The 19648-nt window shown below is 45.0% G+C and overlaps 1 protein-coding gene across 1 annotated transcript in view; it reads right to left on the bottom strand.

Annotated features, from left to right (window-relative positions):
• Nucleotides 1–228: 228 nt before the first annotated feature.
• BCAN (brevican) overlaps nt 229–19648 on the bottom strand; it is a 30415-nt gene continuing 10995 nt past the window's right edge. The window contains exons 2-14 of the mRNA XM_075607691.1: nt 16956–17040; nt 15323–15703; nt 13160–13334; nt 12888–13015; nt 11721–12035; nt 9863–10276; nt 7666–9120; nt 6289–6399; nt 4056–4214; nt 2715–2797; nt 2220–2364; nt 1253–1435; nt 229–1036 (exon numbers count right to left, since the gene is read on the bottom strand). Of these exons, the coding sequence (XP_075463806.1) occupies nt 1026–1036; nt 1253–1435; nt 2220–2364; nt 2715–2797; nt 4056–4214; nt 6289–6399; nt 7666–9120; nt 9863–10276; nt 11721–12035; nt 12888–13015; nt 13160–13334; nt 15323–15703; nt 16956–17034 (3639 nt within the window). The 5' untranslated portion in view covers nt 17035–17040 and the 3' untranslated portion in view covers nt 229–1025. The remainder of the gene's footprint in view (nt 1037–1252; nt 1436–2219; nt 2365–2714; nt 2798–4055; nt 4215–6288; nt 6400–7665; nt 9121–9862; nt 10277–11720; nt 12036–12887; nt 13016–13159; nt 13335–15322; nt 15704–16955; nt 17041–19648) is intronic.

The raw sequence follows: 19648 nt of genomic DNA, 5'->3' as shown, positions 1-19648 counted from the left end.
CAGGAAATCTTTGCAAACCAGTATCCTTTGATGTGTGAACACTATAATTTATATTCATGATGGTGACGGTTGATGGTTGGGACCCTCTCCTGTAATTGCTACATTAGCCACATGGTGTCACTGTCACAACTACTATTATACTGCCGGAAAGGGATTTAATGAGTAGAAATAGAACCCCAGTGAGAGCCCTAATTGTTATTAATATTATTATTTCATTGTTATACGGCAATTTACAGTAGAAACATAATAAAGTACAAGGCAATACTGATACAGAGATAAGAGCACTAGATATTACCGTACACCCTGGGAAAAAGAGAATCCCTGCCCAAGGAGCTTACAATCTAATTGGGATGGAGGGAATATGTGTACACCAGACGCAAAAAACTAACTGGAATCCTCATTTAAAATAAAATTAGTATAAAAATTGGGTGAAATTAAAAAATAAAACATTAAAAAAGAATACTAGTCCAATACAATAACACATCCCTTTGATTGAGGTCACTCTTGGGCTGCACTGTGACATTTAAGTCTGTTTATATCTAGCACCAGCAAGGCGGTAAAGCTAATATTAAACCCAATAAGAAAAGTTACACAGTACGGTAGATCTGTGCTGTTTGAGTCTGCCTTTCCTGATGGCCTCTGGAAAATACGCTACTGGTTTATAAAGCAATATTTATTCCCATCCAGCGTCTACTATTTAGAAAAGAGAGACTCCAAAACATCATCCACAAGAATCTGTTTATTGGGGCTGGTTAAACTTCTTCACTGACAGTCTCAAGATCATCTGGCAGTGAAGGGGTCGCGTTATATGTGGTCCAAAGCACCTGTCTATGAAGTGATGCACCCCGGTACAAAAGTCAATCCTTGTGGTTTTGACCAAGTCACTTTATCTCCCTCATTGCACTGCATGCTCCTTCTGCAGCAAGGGGGCAAAGGGAGAAGGTTCCAGAGCTGTTGCATGTGGTCTCTTCGGTGAAACATCTTAGAACAGTGGGTAGGAGGACACGGAACCTCAAATGTTCAGATCATTGCAGCGCTACAGAAAAAAAACAAAAGAGGAACATCGGTTTTAAGGCTGGACTTAAAAAAAAAAACAGAAATACTGACTCAAACACAGAAAGTGACAGTGGATAAATATGGTTTAGCACATCCCGGCTTTCCTTAGTTGCTGTAGAACATTGGATCTCCTTTGACTTGGGAGATGTTTATGTGAGAGGTTCTATAACAGAGCATGGTCCTTGTTTTTACTCACCTGGAATGCAGTCTAGTTGAGGCTCCTCCCATAAGCCATCTGCTTGACACTTTATGATGGGTGAATTGCGCTGAAGAAATCCATCCTGGCAACGATACCCCACAATAGAGCTGATCTGGTAATGTGTTTTTGGTTTGCCATACATGGAAGCATTGGCCACTTCTGGAGGGGAACCACAGGACACTAGAACAAAGAAGTAGGTGATGTTACACTCTGTAAGCCCTACACCTACACTGGAATGAAATCTTGGCTGCATTTTTACAACTGGATAATAGCATATCATATATCATATAGTAATATAATCTCCAGCTCCTGTCGCGTATTTCTGAATTTAACATGCATGTAAATAGCAAGTCAGTAGTAGAAGTGTATTAAATATAAGTGTTAAATATACCTTGTTATTTCTTCTTCTTATATAGCGCGTGTGACGGTTGACACGGCGCTCTACGTTGAATTTTGCAAGCATAATGAGTTGCTTCCTGGTAGATCTTACAATCTAAGTTTGGTGCCTGAGGCACAGGGAGCCTTGCCCAAGGTCACAAGGAGAACTCACACTGGGATTCGAACTGGGTTCACCCACTTCAAAGGCTAAGCTCCTCCTTCCCAATAACATAATTGGAGCTCTCTAGTAGCTGCTGCTGAATATTTTGCTCATGCTTCATGCCGCACACAGTTGTAGCGCGTGATATTGTTCCCCAGGACATAACCTGATAGAATGCAGAATGTTGTAGAGTTTCCATAGAATTCAATGGTAGTGTTGGTACAGAATATCCCAACACATCCCACCATTCTATGCCCATACTATGACACACCGGAAGGGACACCAGACAATGAAGTCCGTTGTGTCCATACCTTCCCAACACCAAGTTCAGTCCTGCAGGAAATGACTTTCCGGGACAAGATTTGTGCATGATTGGAAAAGAATAATATTGGGCTGTGGTTAAGTCAGTGAACGTGTAGCTCTTACCTAGCCCAATTTTGCAGGTGTACGGAAGGTGGTAGTTGCAGGGGACATCACTCCAATGACCTTCATCATGCCACACCATCACCACACAGTTTTCTCCAGAGAGGAAATAGCTGTCAGGCTGACCTTGGTGCCAATTCTCATAGAGCTAACAGTATCAGCGAGAAGAGGGGATACAATGGTGAATACCTGTTGTAATACGGCCATAGGGTCCTAGCATGTAATAGGGACGTGCAGCCTGGTAGTTACGGCATTGGATGGTTTATTTGATATGCTCGTGTACTAGGGTTGTGTGTGTATTTGAGCAACTTTGGGTTATATTTTGCCCTAGAAAAAGTGCTTATTTTCCATGGTTCAGTGGATACAACAATCCCTCCCCCTGCCCCCCCCCCCCCTACTCCCCCAAAGAAACAACAAAGACCTGTTGTAAGGTTCACAAAGTGTCAGCATTGCAGCTTTTTGCTATGAATGATTATACAGCAGCTGTAGGCATCTTACCAAAGGGTTCCCATCTGACCACTGAAAGTCACCTTCAATTGTTCTATCATTCAGGCCCGTCCACTGGTACTCCTTGTATTTGTCTGCAGTTACACAGAGGTAAGGGGTGTGAATGGGGGCAAGTGGGTGACCCCCCCCCCAAAAAAAAATCTCATTGCTACACATACAAGAAAAAAAGTCAAAACCCAGGGCAAACCCCCGAGTGAGGGCACCCAACTTGGCACAAAACCAACCACCAGTTCGTCTCACATATACCCTAATGAAGCCTCCTGCATTGGATGAAATGTTGGTGCCTCCACAGTCCGCGAGTAAAGTAACTAACAGTATTTCGGTGATGTAGGATGAGCTGATTGTTGATTGATCGCCTCTCGCTCCAACACTTGAACAGATGGTTATGAAAACAGGATTCATTTCATGATTCAGTCTCTTCTTTTTTTTTTTTTTGGCTTTTCTTTAAAAATATATATTTTTGTTTCTATATTCCGTTGATTCATTGAAGGTGTTTCAATTTATTTTGTGTATCCCTAAAACAACATTATTATGGACGCTGCGATATATTTATGCTATTTCCATCTGCAGACAGTTTACGTAGGATTTTAAAGCAGATAACTGCTATGTTTACCCTAATATCCTAATTGGTAGAGGTGGCTACAAATACAGTATTCTGCATTGCAGATGTACTGACTGCAGATAAGCCCTGCAGTATAAATGCTGGGGTTTATTTGTGAGGACATAACCAAAACCTTTACAATAAACCTGGATACAGATACACCAGGGGTGGCCAACTCCAGTCATCAATAGGTTAGGGTTGCAGGATATCCCTGCTTCAGCACAGGTGGCTGAATCAGTCCCTGCTTCAGCAGAGGTGGCTCAATCAGTCTCTGCTTCAGCACAGGTGGCTCAGTCAGAGGCTCAGTCTGAGCCTCTGATTGAGCCACCTGTGCTGAAGCAGGGACTGATTCAGCCACCTGTGCTGAAGCAGGGATATCCTGCAAACCTGACCTGTTGGTGGCCTTTGAGGACTGGAGTTGGCCTCCCCTGAGATACACCATATGAAAAGACAGTAAAGATGGCATCCCGAATGGAAATGTTACATTGAGTTAGGAGGAGAGTGAGGGGATGGAAATAATTCTTAATGCATATTTTGTGGACATATCGCTTTTGTCGTATAATAGTATCAGGATGCAGATGTGACTTGTAATTGTGCGCAATGGTTTCATAGCTATTTACAAAGGTTTTTTTTATCTGTATATAACATATCCCCCATGGCCAGTTGTACAGGCCTGACCTTTGTGGCTGTTACTGGTGATGGATTATCTGCATCCTTTCCTAATCACTTACTGTTAACAAAGTCTTGCTCTTCCGGGGTCGTGATACTTGCTAGGTGCCCTCCGGAATCTCTGCAGTGCATCTCAGCATCTTCCCAGCTTCTTCGGGTATAGAAGTGCTTGTAGCAAAACCCCTGGAATGTATCCCAGTCGTCAAAGCACTTCTCTACATCTGGCCGGAAACAGCGAGATGGGGCAATAAGAAGTGGAGGCAGATGGCAAGATCCCTAACTCTACCTAACTTGGAAGGAGACCAATTGCTGTACCTTTTCATGTCTATACTTGATCCTGAAAGATCAACTTTCAAATTGTACAAACCACCCAAAGTCCAACGTTTGAACAGTAAGTCTAACCTAGTGGTTTCCAAACCTTTTTTGGTTAAGGAACCCTATGTGAAATTCTGAGGAACCCCTACCCTCTCTAATAGCGTGTCTGAGATCAGGTGCATTGTAAGGAATCCCAACCCTCTCTAATAGCGCGTCTGAGATCAGATGCATTGTAAGGAACCCCGACCTTCTCTAATAGTGCGTCTGAGATCAAATAAATTGTAAGGAAGTGCAACCCTCTCTAATAGCGCGTCTGGGATCAGATGCATTGTAAGGAACCCCAACCCTCTCTAATAGCACGTCTGAGATCAGATGCATTGTAAGGAACCCCAACCCTCTCTAATAGCACGTCTGAGATCAGATGCATTGTAAGGAACCCCAACCCTCTCTAATAGCGCGTCTGAGATCAGATGCATTGTAAGGAACCCCAACCCTCTCTAATAGCGCGTCTGAGATCAGATACATTGTAAATTCTTCTGTGTTTGGTACAATTTTTAAATTACCAGAAAATTACAGGGACCCCTTTAGGGAGGCCCAGGGAACCCAAGGGTTCCTAAGAACCCTGGTTGAAAAACACTGGCCTAACCAGTAACTAACAAAGCTTGCTAACTTAATGTAGTGAAGAGCACAATTCCAATTTGCTGTGAAAACGTCAACGTTTCATATTTTCGAAGATTTGCAAAATCACCTGTGTTTGAATATATTCCCCACTAATGTTTTATTTATTTTTACTTTTTTATTTGAAATTTTGAGGATATTCTAAATATTAAGAAAATTTGTTTTTTTTTAATTACAGAATATTCGTAGAACATTTATTTTTAAAAATGTTCGAAAAGGTAAAAAAAAATTGAAAAACAAATAAATTCAAAATATAAACCACGGGGCAGAGTTTTCACTGAGAAAAAAACCCCCGACAAATGTAGTTTGTATGGTAAATGTTAACTGTTTTGCTCACATGTTTTACCCTAAAAATTCCTTAGTAAAATATGCGAATTTTAGATTTGTAGGAAAATTCACAAATGAACTAGCAAAGCCGATTTTGACACGTGCCCTTCTTGAACCTAATGTGATATCTAGATATAATCAGTAACCTTTATCATTAATGTATCTTTAAACCGAAGCATGAGTCATGTCAACGCATTTGTGGACTCGCAATAACCTCAGGGTCCCAAATCCTGGTAATCTACTCAAAATCCAGAAAGGTCTACCCTCAAACTTTGTTACCGACCTGTAACATACAATTTAACCGAGAGAAGAAATGTATATTAGGGAATCAAACCTTGGCGATCTGCTCCAATTTCCAACCATGTAAAGTGCACCATAACTACATCTACACCATATCAAGTCACTGATCTGGTGTTGGTGGACTTCCTCTTCTAGAACCTAAGTTCAGAAACCTCACTAAGCACCAGCATCAAGGTGTACGAGACTTGTTCGTGTCGATATTCGTGAGCCTGAAATATCTGGTGTAGATTTACAATGTATCATATGAAGATATACAGTATGTGTTTTGTACGATACTAATCGCACAATCGTGGCTTGGAACCAGTACTAATTTTGTGCATCTGTGTAAGATGGAAGAAGATCCATTCTTGAAATGGAGGGGAATGCAATGTGTCCCGTGGTAAAAATAAAAAAGATACTATGCAAGAATGTACACTCCATGCTCGTTGAACTCAATGAGTTCCATTTCTCTATGTCTGGCTACATAATCCCATTTCTGGCCTTGCCATATTTAAATGGCCGTTCGTGAGTAACAGTCTACATTGCGGTTGCTGGTTGAAGGTTATGTGTTTACGCAAAGTAAATATATTGTCAGTGAAACATTGGTTAACTTCCTTTGACCCTGACTGTGCTATAAATGTGTTACAATGGAACATCAAACTATTAAAATGATCTCTTGACTCCCTATACACTCACTTATTTCACAGACTTTTCCCAAATAGCCTGGCAAACACAGGCAGCTGAAGTCACCATCCTCTTCTTCAATGCAGGTCCCTCCATTTTCGCAAGGGTTGGGAAAGCAGTCATCTACAACACAAGGTACAAAGGGAAGCTGCGGATTTGCTAGAAAAGTACAATCTGTTGTAACTAAAACACTTTCCCACCTTCACTATAATATCTTCCAGGGAGAACCAGTGTTATCACGCTGTGCTTGGTGGGCACGTTGCAGTCCCACTTAGAAAGATATTGTGTGTTTGGAATCTAGTGAACGCACTTACCCAAGTCCCTTCCCTGCCTGGTTTAAAGTGTGCTCCATACGTTAGGAATCATTGGACAGCATTTCTATTTAGATTCAATCTCTGAACGACAAAATAAAAAGACCTGGGAACATACAGTGTACAGTGTGCTCACACTGAGATAGAGCATCCAACTTAGAAATAGAAAATACAGAGACCACAGTGAAGTAGAAAAGAACGAGGGGTGTTACAGAGGAGCCCATGTCAAATTCACAGTAACAGCCATTTTTTGTTAACCCCAGAAAAAATGTTGGGATTCTATCGGTAATTCTTCTACTACTGGAGAATATCCCAATTAATGATATCATTAGTAAGACAAGTATTTTTGTCATTCAAATACTGAAACAAATATTTGATACATATATTCAAGTTTCACAGTTGCTTTACAAATGACAGTAGTGATCATTTCAAAGATTGTTATGTGTAGAGAAAGCCAGATCCAGGGTCCCATACGCCAAATTCACCAATGATCAATGTACTGCTCCTGTAAACAAAATACAGATAGCTACAACATGATGTGGACTGGGTGTTGGAAGTAACCCTCTTGTTCTACAGTATGTTAATGTTGCCTCTTTGGTTCTAAGTAGCACATAACTATATTGCCTGCCCAGATTAAATAATCCCTCTGCCTGTATTTGTCGAGACCTGTGGCAGCCGATGTTATAACTGGCAAGAGAAAGGTAAAACACACACACACACACACACACACACACACAAGGAATACACGATGGAAAAGAAAAGTACAGACTAGAAAAGGGAGATTATAGACAGACCTTACACAAGTGCTTTAATCCTACAAAAAAAAAAAAAGCATTTCATTTGGTTTATTTTTCATGGAAACAATCAAAAAATACTTCATAGAAGTAGAAACAACGCGCGCTCTTGCATGGCCAGACTGAAGTCTTTGACAACCGTGCTGCTGAAATTCTTTATTTCCCTGATTCTAGTTAAGGAGCGAGAGAGGAAAGCACACAGGCAAAGAGGAGGATTGTTCAGTGCAAGGCATTGATACAAATGGCCCATGAAAGAACAACAGTTGTACAGACATTAAAATTACCTGACATGTTTACTGCGGCTCCCAGAATTGCCCTCTCTGTTGGCATTGCAGGCGGAGAATGAGTTGCATTCATTGACATATTTGGGTGAGAGGTCTTTTCCAGAGTGTGGCTTGTAGCATTCCCAGGAATATCAGTTGGAGGGGGAGTGAGCATGTCCATGCGTGGTACAGAATGGAATGAAGACAAAAATGTATCTTCCTTTTCTTTAGGTCCGTCAAGGCTTTTAAATGTGCTCATCACCGCTGTTGTAACAATATTGTTTCCATGGGTGTATGGCTTTCCTTCCGCCATGTCTTTTACCGTTGATGTATAAACAGGAGAGACTTCTGGACTTAGTAGTCGAGACACTTGTGCAGTTGCAGTTTCTTCTTCTTCTTCTTCTTCTGGCTGTTTATCGCTTGTATCAAATTGATTCCTTCTAGAAAATATGGTGGAATTAATTAAATCGCTTGAAACTTGAGTCCTTTCGAGATGACTTGTGGTGTCTTCTCGATGTTGAATTGATGGGAATGAATCAGCTTTAGGTTCTTCAGTATTATTTACGTCTCCCAATGGCTCCCCAGTTGATTCAATCCAAATGGATCCAGAGAGTTCTCCACTGCCTTCCTCCACAGGAGATTTTGAGCTATGTGTTTCTGAATCAGATGCAGAAGCCATGGGTGTTGTAACCACCAAACTGTGTTCCAACATTTGTGAATCTTTGGGGAGATCCGATGGGCCACTCAGAAGAGGAACTGGAGCACTTGTCAGCCCAGAAACATCACCAGAAACCAGTTCTTGCAACAAACTCACAATGGGTGTTGGGCTCCTGCTTGTCAGTTCTCCTGAAAACACACCATGGTCTTCATATCCAGATGCCTCAAAATCCTTTGCTTCAGCAGTAGGTTGATGTGTTCCAGTCGTGTGTGTTACAAATGTGTGTGTTTCAGGCATTTTTGAATTAGTGTCTGGTGACAACTTGAAATATTTATCATCTATATAACTATCAGTATGTGCTAACTGCTTTTCACCTTCTGTGTTATCTACATCAGCGTTTAATATTCCAAGATTATGTGATGGATCTACCTGGGTCTCCCTGGGAGAAGTTTCAATTTGCCTGTGATTTGATATTGAAATATTATATATATTCACTGTGTTTTTCTGTACGTAACTATTTAATGCCTTTTCCTCTTCAGGATCTAAGTCTTTCTCTGAAAATGGTGTAGGGTGTGACTTTTCAGGAACATTGGGTTTATGAAGGTGACTCGCTGATTCTGAGACAGCTTGTGCTGAGTCTGTGAGGTTGTCAGTAGGATAAGCGTTTTCTGTGTCTAAATTCACAAAGGGTACATCAAAGATGGCGTCACCTGGAGTTGACTTTGTGGGAGCATCCACACTTTCCTCCACTTTTCCTCTGTTTGTTTCATGAAAGGAAGAAATCAATTTGTGTTCTGGGACAGACCCAATTTTGTCCGCTGCAAAAATATAATAGAACAACATGTGTTATCAATCAATAGCTTTTCAGACAGCTGGATCATTGGCATGCAGTATATACTCTGTTATATCCCCTTATTGTACTGGGTGATGTAATATTGTGTCATTTTTATGTGTCAGAGATTTTTATTCCCCAATTGTTTCTTTTAATGTCTGGTGTTCAGAGCTTCACATTGAATATGTCTTTGCTGTATTTTTACGCTGCCTACGTGCTGATTCTGTACAAACAAAGTTGCCAAAATATTGATGGTAACATTTTATGTGGGTAAAGGAATGTTTGCTCCACGTGTTGCAAGCAAGAATGTGTGTCGCTAAAGCTTCCCGTTATATCAGCCTGGTTAGGGTGGGCTTTGTTCTTGTTCTGAACTCCCCAAATGGGTTTACATTTGGGTCACTCATTTTATTGCCTCTTTCTCTTACATTTTTACAGGTGTTTCTTACATTTTCGCCAAAGTTTGCATTTTCCGCCAATTTCCACTGGCATTTTGTGTATTTTGCCAGAATTTGGCAAAAAAAAAATAGCAGTAAATGGTAGTAAAAATGTAACGGAATTTTACGAAAATTGCGGTAAATGCATTGATGTGACCTTGCACATTGGCGGCAAATTTATTTTTGCAAAGCTTGGCGATTTAGTACAGTTTTTTTTTGGGGGGGGGGAAGCGGCAAACCATTTGATTCACAAACTTGAACGAAAAAGCTGCACTCCCCCCACACTCCACCTACCAGAAGACGTTTCTTGGTGGGACATAGTGGTGTTTTCCATTCGTACGGCTTCTTCACTGCCAGCTAGGGAATAAACAGAATGCTCTTCATCTTGCTCGGTGTTTTCAGGCACGTCCGACTCCGACAGGTTCTTGTGGCTGACGGCACTTTCTAAGGTTGGTGTCGGTAGATGAAGTGGTGGTTCTTGGTCCTTGGTGAGGGATATGTTTGTCTCTTCTGCTCCGTCACTCTGCTTGGTCCCGTTTGCTTTGTTTAGGGGTATAGTATCCACGGAGCCCTGAGCTTCATTTTCAGCTTTTACTTCAGACATCTTCAGTTCTTCAAAGCTTTCAGTAACGGTAATAATATTACTGACCCCTTCCACTGGAGCTGGGGGAATATCTTTGGAGTCTTCAGTAAGAAAGGGCCTTGTGTCTGGAAAACAAGAGAGAAACATACTACATGTGGCTGTATGCAGGCTCGCCGACAGTGGGGGAGCACAGTGACAGGTGTCCTAGGCCCGGCGGCGGAGGGGGGCTTACCCGGGTGATCCTGGAAGTGGAGCCTGACTTCCAATCAGCTGGCTGGGCCCTTGCTGAGTGTAGGGGTTAGGCCGATGGAGGGAGAGGAAGGGGGGGAGAGAACATCCGGCTTTGTGCAGGGAGTGGAGCGGACACACTGGTACGGTCTGAGGCATGGAGGGTCTGTGGGTAGGGGCTTCACCGGGGACAGGCAGCACACAGACCTCCCTTGGCTGGATCAGGGGCACCAGTGGAGGCAGAGTCTGGGCCACTGTCTGTGTTATTTGCCCAAGGTGTGAGACAGAAGAGGAAACAACTTGAGGGCACCAACACTCACCCCCCCCCTCCCTGCTTAAAAACTTGTAGATCCAAAACACCTTGCTCAACAACTTGAGGGCCCCCAAACTCTCCTGCTTAACAGCGTGAGTGCCCCTGACTGAACACCCCTGCCTAAGAATGTTACAGTGCCCCAACTCCCCCCTCACTTAACAACTTAAGGGCCGACTCCCCTGGCCAACAATGTGAGGGCCCCTGTCCCCTCTCCCCCTTTTCCCATGCTCAACAACTTAGTTAGGGTAGCCTTAAGGCTAACCCTAACATTTTCTAGTTCCGTTCCTGAGTTAGCTTCTACCACCCCTGTTGGGAAGCCATTCCACGTATCCACCACCCTTTCCATGAAGCAAGTACTTCCTCACCTTTCCCACGAGCTTCCCATCCTCCAGCTTCCGTCCACAATACCGTAAAGACCGCAAATGTGTATTTACATAACCGCGGTGCCACATTTGAGGAGATCTATTTAGAATAACGAAAAATCTCCCCTTATGCCATTTTACATTTTAAATAGCAGTCCAGTAAGAAATAAGAGCTAATACGGGACATGTATGTGTATACCGGTATTACCTCTCTGGACATAATGACCTGACCGGCTTGGGGGGCTGCGGGATTTCCAAGAGCAGGGAGAGAGCAGGGCTTTTGCTAGGGGGCTGGGCAGCTTCCTCTTTCCTGATTGGCTGCATTACCCAGCAGCAGCCAATCAAGAGGAGGTGTCAGGAGCCTGGGAGTGGGGCCAAGGAAAGGAGGAAACGGCATGGAGCGGAGAGATTTGAGCGTGTGTGTGTGCCTCAAGAGCGTCGCACCTTCCACCATTGTGTCCAGTATTTTTGGAGAAGCCGTCTGGCAACCCTAGTATTACAATGTGGACCGTAACACAGTCATTCGGATGTTAATCACAAAAATGAATACCAAACAGGGAGAGTTAACAAGTAACAATGTGTAATCTTACAGCAGTGAAGGGGTGAAGGAGATAATGTATAAAGCAAACATCACTAGCACTGCATGTGGTGGGTGTAAGCACTCACCATTCCATTGGGAGGCTTTATCTCTGAAGCAGTAGACATCATATCTGTCCAGGGAGTCTGGGAACCCAGTTTGATTGCGGAACTGAAAGATAGTCTTGACTCCAGGCGAGTTCCCCCCACATCGTTCCCTTGGTGTGATGATAGGGTAGCGTACGCTCCCGTCAGACAGCCAACCTGGGCTGCAGTGGTCCAGTCCTTCACTCCAAGCAGCGTAGAGTTGACCAGTGGTTGACATATTTGTGCCCAACCCTCGACAGTAATCCCTGGCTTCCACCAGGGTAAATTTGCTATGGGTGGATCCGAGAAATACCTCACCTGGGGAGGAGTGAAGGGATTAGGAGATTACACAGAATCTGACACTTCTGAGTTTAAGAAAGCAACATATCATGTGAATGTGGGAAGATACCCAGCCCCAGAATTACTAATGAGTGGGAAGCCTTAGTGTACCTTTTTTTATATATATATATATATATATATATATATATACATATATATATATATATATATATATATATATATATATATATATATATATATATCTCAAATGCTTTTATCTAATGCTTATTGGTTCACAAGTACAGTTCCAAAGTATGGGGGAACCGTTTCAGACGAGGAGGAGAATCCGGCGTGTGCAACACAACACAGACAAACAAATTCCTCAAAGTGCAAGTCTCCTCTGGGACAGAGATACAAAGTACATCTCTACTCACACGTTCATAATGCAATTCTTCATTTATTGTGACAGCCAAGAACAGGGGAGGGTCAACGTTTCAGGGCCTAGATGGACCTTTCATCAGGTAATGGTGGGACCTGAAACATTGTTCCTCCTCCGTTCTTGGCTGTCACATTAAATGAAGAATTGCATTATGAACGTGTGAGTAGAGATGTACTTTGTACCTTTGTCCTAGAGGAGACCTGCACTTTGAGGAATGTGTTGAATTGGTTCACAAGGACATACAGTAATGGGATTTACTGAAGTTGATAAGGCACTGGTAAATATCTCAAAACGGTGTCCTCCAATTCAGAGGCTAAGGCACAAAGTCACTTCTAATTAAAATACATTCCAGTGATGGCATTGCTATTGATCACCTGCTACTTAATCTGTCAAGATTCTCAACACAGGAGAGACTCCACAAGTAGTTATTGCAATCATCCTAATCAAATTACCATTCAGTTCTTCCGCGTAGCAATACACATCGTACAGTTCATCTGGGTCAAGGACTCCATAATTCCGAACTCCAGGGTAACCATCCATATCTCCATAGCAACCCTCTCGTGGGGTCTGGATTGGGTATCTAAAAAGCACAGTATTACAACTGATTAGTTAATGACATCTTCTCTTTATACAGATCCCCTTCTGACTTCTGACTTCTGACTCTGAAAGAGGCATATTTATCCTAAATAGTATCATTTCCATGGCACCGAGAGGCCTGTCCTACCTCACAGTCTGATCAGCGATCCAGCCCGCATCACACTGCTCATAGCCACTCTGATAGGATGCCAAGAGCTGCTCCGCTGTGGCTATTTGAGTCTTTATCCTGGAGCATGCCTCCTGGGCCATGGAGAATGTGTACGCGTAGCGTGTGGCACCTTCCCGATATAGGAAAACAACCCCTGGGGAGCAAAGAGTTAAACACATCCTGATGCTCAAAACACTCCAGAGCCCATATTTCATTCCCTACTGTTCTTCAACAGGGCACTTACTCTTACACAAGGGTAGGCAACTCCAGTCCTCAAGGGCCACCAACGGGACGGGTTGTCAGGATATTCCTGCTTCAGCAAGGTGGCTCCCATCAGTGGCTTAGTCAAAGCTGATGGAGCCACCTGTGCTGAAGCAGGGATATCCTGAATACCTGACCTGTTGCTGGCCCTTGAGGACTGCAGTCGAAGACTGAGCCATTGATTGAACCACCTGTGCTGAAGCAGGGATATCCTTAAAACTCGAACTGTTGATGGCCCTTGAGGACTGGAGTTGCCTGTCCATGGTGCAAGAATACATATACAATCAAACAAAAGTCAGCTTATTCATCATAGTGGTTAAATAGAATCACTTTTAAGTAAAACGGGGAAGACTTCTCAAGTAAAAACGTAGGATATACATTTTCTGGGGCTCAGATGGAAGATGGCCACCTCCATCGCAGGCATTGATCTTTTGGCATTGCTTATTGGCGGACCCAGAAGTTAGGCCTTGCTGGAAGATGGGCTCACCACTTCCACCGTCGGCCAGGAGGAAAGTGAGAGAGGCGCGAGTGAGAGATGGGGGGAGAGAGAGAGAAGGAGGAGAGAAGGGGAATGGGAGAAGGAGGAGGTGAAGGAGTGAGAGAGGGGGAGAGATAGAGGAGGAGGAGAGAGAGGGGGAATGAGAGAAGGAGGGGTGTGAAGGAGTGAGAGAGTGGGGGAGTGCAAGAGAGAGAGGGGAGGAAGCGAGAGAGGGAAGTGAGATTGGGAAGAGAGAAGGGGGTGAAGGAGTGAAATTGGGGGGAGTCAGAGAGACAGAGAGTGGGGGAGAAAGTGAGAGGCACGAGTGAGAGATGGGAGGAGAGAGAGAAGGGGGAGAGAGGGATAATGAGAGAAGGAGGAGGTGAAGGAGTGAGAGAGTGGGGGAGTGCAAGAGAGTGGGGGGAAAGCGAGAGAGGGAACTGAGAGTGGGGGGGAGGGGAATGAGAGAAGAAGGAGTGAGAGGGGGGGAGAGAGAAGGAGGAGAGAGAGGGAATGAGAGGAGGGGTGTAAAGGAGTGAGAGTGAGGGAGTTCAAGAGAGAGGGGGAAGTGAGATTGGGGGAGAGAGAAGGAGGGGTAAAGGAGTGAAAGAGAGGGGCGTACGAGAGAGAGAGAGTGGGGGAGAAAGTGAGAGAGGCGCAAGTGAGAGATGGGAGGAGAGAGAGAAGGGGGAGAGAGGGGGAATGAGAAAAGGAGGAGGTGAAGGAGTGAGAGAGTGGGGGAGTGCAAGAGAGAGAGAGTGGGGGGAAAGCGAGAGAGGGAAGTGAGAGTGGGGGGGAGGGGAATGAGAGAAGGAGGAGGTGAAGGAGTGAGAGAGGGGGGGAGAGAGAGAAGGAGGAGAGAGGGGGAATGTAAAGGAGTGAGAGAGGGGGTGCAAGAGAGTGTGGGGAAAACGAGAGGGAAGTGAGATTGGGGGGAGAGAGAAAGAGGTGATGAAGGAGCCTTATGTATGCAACAGATGTCTTTATAAAGCATGTTCCTACTAATAACCTCTTCCAACCCAAGCTGCCCTACGTATAGACCCAGCGCCCTGATTTCCTTTGGAGCAAGAAGGAAACTATTTAATAGGACAATCTTGGAACTTGATGGCTAAGAGAGGCATTTCCCTTCTGCATCTCTCAGCGTCAATATTTAAAAGTTATTTTATTTCTTTAGGCATCAAAAACTTTGAGGTGGCATAAACCTTCCTGGGTACCAATCGGCATCAAATATATTAACCCTTTGGAAGAGGAAGAGGATTCCTCTCACTTCCATTTCGTCAGCAGTGATCACTTCAGGGACGCGGTCACATGATCGCGGGTGTCGGAGGCACGGTGGCCCAGTGGTGCCTGCAGCCCCTCCGCCACTCGAAAGTCTTTACATAGCAGCGGTTGACCTGTCTTACCTTTTACCTGCACTTCCAACATATCGTGGTCATCCTCAATCCCGTGCTGCACATGGCATCGGTAAATCCCGGAGTCGTTTGTTCTCAGCTCCTTGAGGACTAAGGTGACGTCGTTTGCCGATGCCGAATAGCGTGGCAAAGAGGCCCGGAATCTGTAGCTCTCGCTCAGCTTCACTTTGTGGCCACGGGCCACCAGGATTTCCACCTCTTTCCCATGAGAGATGAAGCTCCATTTGGCCCGAGGCGCGGAGAGAACTGCCCGGCGCCCCACGTTGGCTGCTGATGACTGGTACCTGATATGGCATGGTAGGGTAAGGGTGCCTGACAGCACAGCTGTGGTGGGAGGACTTCCTATCGTCACTTTCAGAGTCTTGAGCTCCTCTGTTTGAGAAAGAAGATGGTATTAACTACATTTTAATAAAGCCACCCACCGCCAAAATGAAACCCCCACTTAATTACGTGTGCCGTTAGAATATATTGTGGAGTGTACATGGACATGTTTTTGAATCAGTTTACAGCACAAAGACATGTGCCTCTTCTGCTCCTTTGAGATATTTGTTTCTAAGGCTGCGTCCATACTTACATACATACGCGATGACACGCGTGGTGCGAACAAAAGGCCGTGCCTCTAAAAGGCAGGCCGTAGAGCGCCTGACCACGTGCGCGATGGAGCGCAACGACGCTGCTGATTTCTCGCGCGACGAAATAATTTGATTTTACCGCGCAACGGCCGGGTCGGGTGAGCGGCTCCGCCAATGAGGGCGAACCGCTCACGTGACGTCACGGGGCACGCCCCGGACACGCCTCCCCGTCGCCTCCTCCAGATCCCCCAGGACATGGATCACCCCTGCAGCAGTCGCGCGAGACGCCATGCGCTCCGTATGTCCGAGGCCTAAGATGTGTGGGGTTATCTTGTGCACACAAATTCTAGAAGAGCTTACAACAACAAAAAGTGGAAGTGCTCTTTAATAATCGTAACGTTTTTGAAGGCATTTTATCATTGCAGTCCGGAGCAGGATGCTATGAAATGCTCTCCTTTCCACAGCATGCTCTGTTTATTGAACGACACTGTAAATATTAAGAAATGGGATACAGGTTGCTATACACAGCTCACTGTATTCACTGGGAAGTATATATGCTGTGGTTTAATCCCTAGGATGAACACAAACTGGGGTAATGCATCTACAGCCGGGACTATGGTAAAAAATACAGCGCTGAGCCAGGAAACTTACCTCCTGCATCCGGCATGTGTTGGGCTTTGGTAGACGCTTCCGCAGGCGTGCGGAGGCGTGTGGAATTGCAGCCGACAGATAATTTAATTTTTCGCGCTGAGGGAAGCGGAGGGCCGGTCACATGACCGGCAAAGGCAATGGTACTCCGTGACGTTGGCGCCGTGACGTGGCGCGCTAGCCCCGCCTCCCACCCGCCTCACAAGCGTGCTCGTTGACGCTCATGCCAAGACACAAAAAAGCTCCAGCTTGAGCTGGAGAGCATGAGCGTCAGCGTGGCTCAGCGCTGTACTTTTTACCATGGCCACGGCCTAAGTTTCCCTGTTACCAAAACATAATGAACAATGTATCATGTGATATGAAACCAGTCAGTGATGACATATATCCTTAATATAATACTTAACCTGGATTTGCGTCCAAGGCTGAGGTTAAGGTAAGTGAGGCCTGAGTCACCACAAACAGCAGCGCGAAGTTCCACATCATATCCACCTGTTAGAGAATGAACAACGTCACTTGTAGGAAGTATACTGATGATAAATACAGACATGTCATATATATAATTCTGATCACCTGACACACTGGCCCTTTATCCAGGGGTTCTCAACTCCAGTCATCAAGACCCCTCCAACAGGTCAGGTTTTCAGGATATCCTGCTTCAGCACAGGTGGCTTAATCAGGGGCTCAGTCTTCGACTGACCAACTGCAGTACATAAGGGCCACCAACAGGTCAGGTATTCAGGATATCCCTGCTTCAGCACAGGTGGTGCAGGCACAATGCCTGAGCCACCTGTGCTGCAGCAGGGATGTCCTGAAAACCTGACCTGTTGGAGGGGCCTGAGGACTGGAGTTAAGCACCCCTGCATTATTCTATAAACTGTGCAGGACTGAAACCCATCGCACGGAAAATCTCCATTAACTTGACTGGTGCTTTCTGGGATAATATCAAAGTTTACAGAATAACGGTCACTATCCTTTTTTTTTTTTTATAAACCCAAATCAATGTGTTGTACTATAAGGGTAAAAGCAACATTGAATGTGTTGTAGATACTGTGCTGTAGGAGTAAGCATTGCTAAGGCCCAGGCCATAGAGGTGTGGGGAGAGCGGAGGCGCGCTAACGCTGAGGCTCACCTGCTTTAGTCAGCGCGATTACACGGACTTGCAGGCGAGCCAGCGTGCGCGAAGGGAGCCGGGGGGAGGTGGTTGGAGGCGGGGCAGTGACGTCGCTGGGCCAATCGCCCACGACGCACTGACGTCAATGTCACGGCGCCGACGTCACGGCGCCGTGATGTTGACGCTGCTGTGCTGTGATTGGAGGTTTTCAGCCGACAGCGCGCTTAAAAACAGCTTGGCGCTCGGCTGAAACCTCCAACTCGTCAGCCCGCCTGCGGACGCTCGCGTGAGCCCCCTCTCAAGGCATCCTCATTGAGGATGCAGGGGCTCAGCGCGGGGCGTCCGCACGCCTCAGCACGGCCTGTCCTTCTATGGACTCGGCCTAAGTATCATCTCATTCGTAAAACAATATCAGGTCATGATTACCGCAGTCCATTCCCAATACATCCCAGCCCCTTCCAAATATCAATATAACAAGCATACCAAATAAAAACATGTCTTCTTCTCCCTGCACCGTGGAGCTTACAATCTAATTTTTGGTGCCTGAGGCACAGGGAGATAAAGTGACTTGCGCACGGTCACAAGGAGCTGATGCTGGGAATTGAACCAGGTTACTCACTGAGCTGCTCCTGCAACCTTATTACTCTGGGTTACACAGCACTGCAGGGAAAATCCTCACAACATAAGCACAGCAAAGACTTGTATTTTGGGGTACATTCATTACTTAACAGACATTTCAAGAAGAAGCAGCTGGGAGTGTATAGAGAGGCTGAATAACCCTATGCACTGCAGTATGTTCCTGTGAACGTCTCTTCTCTTGCTGCCTTAACGTAATACTATATGGAAAGCACGAGCATGCCACAAGTGTCCCTGAAGTAGTCATTCTCCCTCCCAACCTTCTTTTCACTCCGGTATTCCCATAGCCGTGTCCCTATGCAATGAATGGAGCCGGGGCCGGGAGTGTTGGCAGAGACACAAAGGAAAGAAGGTTCTCAATAAACGGCTGATCCATAGTGTTTCAAAGAGAGGGGTTGGCCATTCTTTAAGATTCAGTTCACGCTGATACATCCTTCCATGTTACTTGCTTTCCATGTGAACCTTTGGACTGACCGAAGCCCATTATATGCCAGACAGGCCTCCAGTACTGTTACTCACAAAGAAGCCTTCTTGGGAAGAATACATTTATTACTACTGAGCGCCAACATGTTCACCGACCAAGGATGTTACAGGGAAATAAAATGCTACTTACAGCAGTGCAAAGAAAGGGAGAATCATGTTATTAACGTTTTGTTCCCGATTCAATACGTTTCTGAGATGAAACTCTTGGGACCGAAGAAACCCCAATTAATGTGTCAGGAAACTGCTGGGATCAAAGCAATAATTCATGTCCGGAATGAGAGCAGTTTCCCCAAGTGTATAATTATATTGGGCGTCTTGATATCACAAACACGTCTTCCCTTTTGTAATACACAAATAAATACATTCTGTTAATGGGAAAATAAACATGGGTTCAAAGGGCATCTTTGCAGCGGTGTCAGTATGGGTCGGTGAAGGGGTCTGCGGACACATGCCGGGGGCTAAGTGTTCAGGTGTCGTCACATGCTGGAAGAGTAATGTACTGTAATATGGATGGCTGAGAACACCACCCGAGACCTGGCAGATTTCATCAACACAGTGAAGAAGAAAAAGGTCATTAAAGACACAAATGGTGAGAGTTCACTTTATAATACAGCGCCACGGAGCTCTTACCCTGAGTCTACTCCTCACTTGTTCCCGGATTGCTAACTTCATACACTTATGTTAAGAAATGCAACCGAAAAGTGACTCTCAGAAGGGAGACTTTGATAAGTAGAGTGTAAGCTCCCCGGGGCAGACATTCCCTTTCCTATTGCCTTACTTTGTTGCACTTATTGTATTATAATTCCCTGCACTGCTTGTTGTCTCTTGTAAAGTGTTGAGTGCACTGTGGGCGATATATAAATAAAG

The sequence above is a fragment of the Ascaphus truei genome, chromosome 7 (genome assembly GCF_040206685.1).
Source record: "Ascaphus truei isolate aAscTru1 chromosome 7, aAscTru1.hap1, whole genome shotgun sequence".
Lineage (NCBI taxonomy): Eukaryota > Metazoa > Chordata > Amphibia > Anura > Ascaphidae > Ascaphus > Ascaphus truei.
Note: the sequence above shows the minus strand (reverse complement) of the source record. Positions and strands in the feature narration are given on the sequence as shown.